General features: G+C 54.8%; 1 protein-coding gene across 1 annotated transcript in view; it reads right to left on the reverse strand.

Annotated features, from left to right (window-relative positions):
* Positions 1–3833, reverse strand: part of LOC108522322 (uncharacterized) — a 5075-nt gene extending 1242 nt beyond the window's left edge. Inside the window, 4 exon segments of the mRNA XM_017862428.1 lie at positions 1432–1481; positions 1653–1784; positions 2604–2728; positions 3761–3833. Of these exon segments, the coding sequence (XP_017717917.1) occupies positions 1432–1481; positions 1653–1784; positions 2604–2728; positions 3761–3833 (380 nt within the window).
* Positions 3834–4052: the final 219 nt, after the last annotated feature.

Raw genomic sequence — 4052 nt, forward strand, 5'->3', positions numbered from 1 at the left:
GGTTGGTGGCTGTGTAGCCAATGCAGGTGAAGGGCAGGAAGATGATCTGGCCAGACCCGGGCACCACCTGGACCTCCGGCTCGGCATGGTCTGGGCTGTGCAGGGAATGGCCAGGTCAGTAGCATGCTGGGAGGGGCCCCTCCCACCTCCCACCTCCCACCTCCCACCTCCCACCTCCGGAGCCCACTGCTACACCCTGACCCTGAGAAACAAACCCATGGGTCTCCCAAGCCTCCCACACAGCCAAGTCAGCTCCCAGGATGAGGGCCCTGGTGGGAGCCAGCGCTGCCTGCTGGAAGGCTGGGTCGCCAGTTTGGTCAGAGTCTACGCTTTCAGGGGCTTAGACCATAGGTGCCCGGCACAGCTATGCCCAGACCACATGAGTTCCCACAACAGAAGCACTCCCATGGACTTCTAAGTCATTCAGCTGATGCCAGAAGCCCTAGAGAGAACGAACACTCCAGGGCATGAATCTACTTATCGCCCCTGGTGGCCTCCGGGGCAAGGAAGTGGGCTGGGTCAGGTCTTAGGACCTTCACACTTAAAATTCCAGCTCTTCTTGGCCACTGCAGCCCTCGCGTGTAGAATGGGAGTTGGTAAACTTCTGCAAAGGGTCAGAGTACACATTTCGGGATTTATGGGCTACCCTGTCCATAAGATCTTTAACAGCCCTTTAAGAATGTAACTATCCAACATGGCAAAACCCCATCTCTACTAAAAACAGAAAAATTAGCCAGGTGTGGTGGAGGGCACCTTGGGTGGCTGAGGCAGGAGAATTACTTGAACCCAGGAGGTGGAGGTTGCAGCGAGCCTAGATCACGCCACTGCACTCCAGCCTGGGTAACAGAGCAAGACTCTGTCTCAAAGAAAAAAAAAGCAACTGTCATTCTGGCCAGGCACGGTGGCTCACTGGAGTTCAGGAGTTTGAGACCAGCCTATGCAACATGGTGAATCTCCGTCTCTACTAAAAATATGAAAAATTAGCTGGGGTGGTGGCGTGCGCCTGTGGTCTGGGCTACTCAGGAGACTGAGGCTGAGACAGGAAAACTGCATCAATCTGGAAGGCAGGGGTTGCAGTGAGTCGAGAACATGCCACTGCACTTCAGCCTGGGTGACAGAGTGAGACTGTCTCAAAAAAAGAAAAAAGAATGTAACTGTCATTCTTAGCTCCCAGGCTGTGGGCCACACACAGGCCTTGACTTGCCAACCCCTGGTGTAGGGCAACATGTGCTGAGCAGAGTTTAGGTATTGAATTTGGAAAGAGATTGAGAAGTCCATCACATCTGTGTCTCTTTAGAGGAAGAAATAGTTCTGTAGGACTTCTGTGAACGGATTTTTAAAAACACCTGACTGGGCACCCTGGCCCACAAGCACAGCGTGTGCACAAGGCCGTGCAGCCAGGCCCAGGTCCCTTTCCAACCTCTTCCTTACCTTGCACCACCAACAGCTCCCGGCATGTCCCTTAAATCATCAGATGCTGCCTGATGGAGAAAGAAACGCAGTCAGTCCCCACCTGCTGCAGCCAGCCCCGGCATTTACTGGGTGCCAGACTCTGAGCTGGGCATTCTGCCCTCCATCACCACCCTGAGGAGGCTCCCCATCCCCACACTCTATCCTGGGGCCCACTCTGGGACCCAAGGGCAGAGACTCACTTGGCTATCCCACCAGTACACAGCAGGGCTGCGATTCCCACACTCCCAACCCAGGGCCAGAGCCTCTCGCCACTCTCCAGGGATCCGGCATCTGACTGCTCCTTGTGCCATGCAAGGGTCCAGGTAGACAGTCTGCAAATTTGGTCTGACCCTAACTGGCCAGCAGTGGACACAGCCCTGGCAAGTCCCTCCCAGTGGTCTCTGTGAACTGGGGGAGACCTAGGGCTTAGGAATCTCTTGCTGTGTGGCCCAGGGAAGGGTGATGGGAGAGTACTGTGGAGTACTGAGAACAGACAAGGACTCTGCAAACTGTCCCAGTGTCACAAGGCAATAACCTTGTGCTGCTGCAGAGATGGGGCTGGAGGGAGGCCCAGGCACCAAGCACGTTCGCCAAGCACACAGCAAGCACCCTTGCTTTCCTCCTCTCTTTTCTCAGGACACAGGAAGGGGCTCCGGAACCCTCAGTAACAACCACAGAGGAGGAGCCGGAGTTAGACTGTTTCCCAGACCACCAGGATGACAAGCGGGAAGGGGCCGAGTGGCTCCAGGGGTGCCAGGAAACAGAGAAGAAACCCAAACAAGCCCCCGCACAAGGGCCTTTTGAAATGCCTTCCCTAGGGAAGCCTGCTCACAGGGCCAAGGGCCACCCTCTCCACCTGCCCCCTCGCATCCTGGGCCCAGTGACAGAGAACTGCCTGTTCCCATCAACCAAAGGGGGTGGGGAAGGGAAGGAGGGAGGCTGAAAATAAATCCTTAACCACTGGGTTTGTCAGGAAGACAAACTCAACTAGAGACAGGTCCAAGAGAAAGACCGTGGCGCAAAGCACAGGACGCCAAACCCTGGAAGCATCTGCCTCAGCTCCAGCTAGGCCACTTCCTACTGCACACAACCCCAAACAGAAGAGTCCACCCCCAGACGAATGGTCCCCAGAAGCGGGAGGAGGGCATTACCTGTCCCGCAGGGATGGACTCCAAGGAATCAGAACATCCCTGGGCAATGGGCTGGTCCTCGGGAGTCAGACTGTCAGTGGACGAGAGGCTGCTGGCCAGGGCCTCCTCCTGAACGAACACGATTCCTGGAGAGACCAGGGCGGGCAGGCAGGCAGGCAGGGTGGGTGGGGCGGGGAGAGCGGCCGTTCAACAGGTGGGGCTGGGCCCCTCAGGCTACCGGCATGGCCGGGGGCTAGCCAGACCCCAAAACCCAGCCACAAGGATTATAGAAGAAAATGTTAAAACTGAAATCTCAAAATAACTCAAGAGAGAACAAATGACTGCTTATCTAATCTCAGAGCAAGGAGAGGCATTCTGAGAATAAACGCAATGGAAAAAACTGATAGATGTGACTACATAAAAATTAAACTCCCACAGACACATTTTTTAAAAACCAGGATAAATTAAAACCAGATGAAATGAGAAAAAAATGTTTGCAATATTTGACAAGGATTTATATCGCTAGTCAGCAAAAAGTTCTTACAGGGGCTACAAAAATGGGGGAAGGCTGGAAACCCCATTAACAGACAGCAAGGGATGTGAACAGACATTCTGCAGAAGAATGGCCAGTGGCTAGAACATGAAAAGAATGCTCGCTCTCAGAAGTACACAAAGAAAGGCAAGCTGAAACAAGAGGCAAGTTTTGCCTCTCAACTTTCGCCAAAGACTGACTGTGTGGCCTGGCTCTGACCTCACTGGGCAGAGGCCGGCACAGACATGCGAGCTGGCCCATCCATCCGAAGAGTTTGGAGGTACATCGTCAAGAGCCTGAAATGTGTTCACTCCTGGAGCATTTTCCCAGACGGTGACTAGACATGATCCCGTTCCCTGATTTGTCATCTCTGCAGGACTCACAAATACACAGGGCATGGGACAATTCACCAGGGGGCCAGCCCTCACAGGCCTTGGTATCCAGCAAGGCTGCTGAGTCCAGCCTGAGCTCACATCCACAGTCCCACTTACCTCAGGACGTGCCCACTGACCTGCCCTGGGGCCACCTCCCATGGACAGCAGCACTCTGACCCACTGCGTCTCATAAATGCATAGTGTTCCTAAAACCTGCTGAAGCTTTTTTATGAATGTAGCCTATCTGGACCTGTTACTCCACTTCAGATCACCTCTAGACCGCTTGAAGGTAAAGCCTTTGTGAACATGCTCCTGACTGCGGCCAGCAGGGTGAACACTGGGCATCGGCCGCCAGTCTCACTGAGGCCTACAGGAGCCCCAGGCCTGCCTCCACAGCCCAGCATCGCCACAGCCCAGTGAAATGATCCCGAGCCCTCTGAGCCCCACAGGTCGAGACCCCCGACCAGCTCAGCTGCTCTCCGGGACAGGACAACTCACACAGCCTGGGTCCTCTGCCCACAAGTGAGGCAGGCAGGTGGGCCCAAGCTCAGATGCCCCCACAAA

This window comes from Rhinopithecus bieti, unplaced genomic scaffold (assembly GCF_001698545.2).
Source record: "Rhinopithecus bieti isolate Rb0 unplaced genomic scaffold, ASM169854v2 scaffold_64314, whole genome shotgun sequence".
Lineage (NCBI taxonomy): Eukaryota > Metazoa > Chordata > Mammalia > Primates > Cercopithecidae > Rhinopithecus > Rhinopithecus bieti.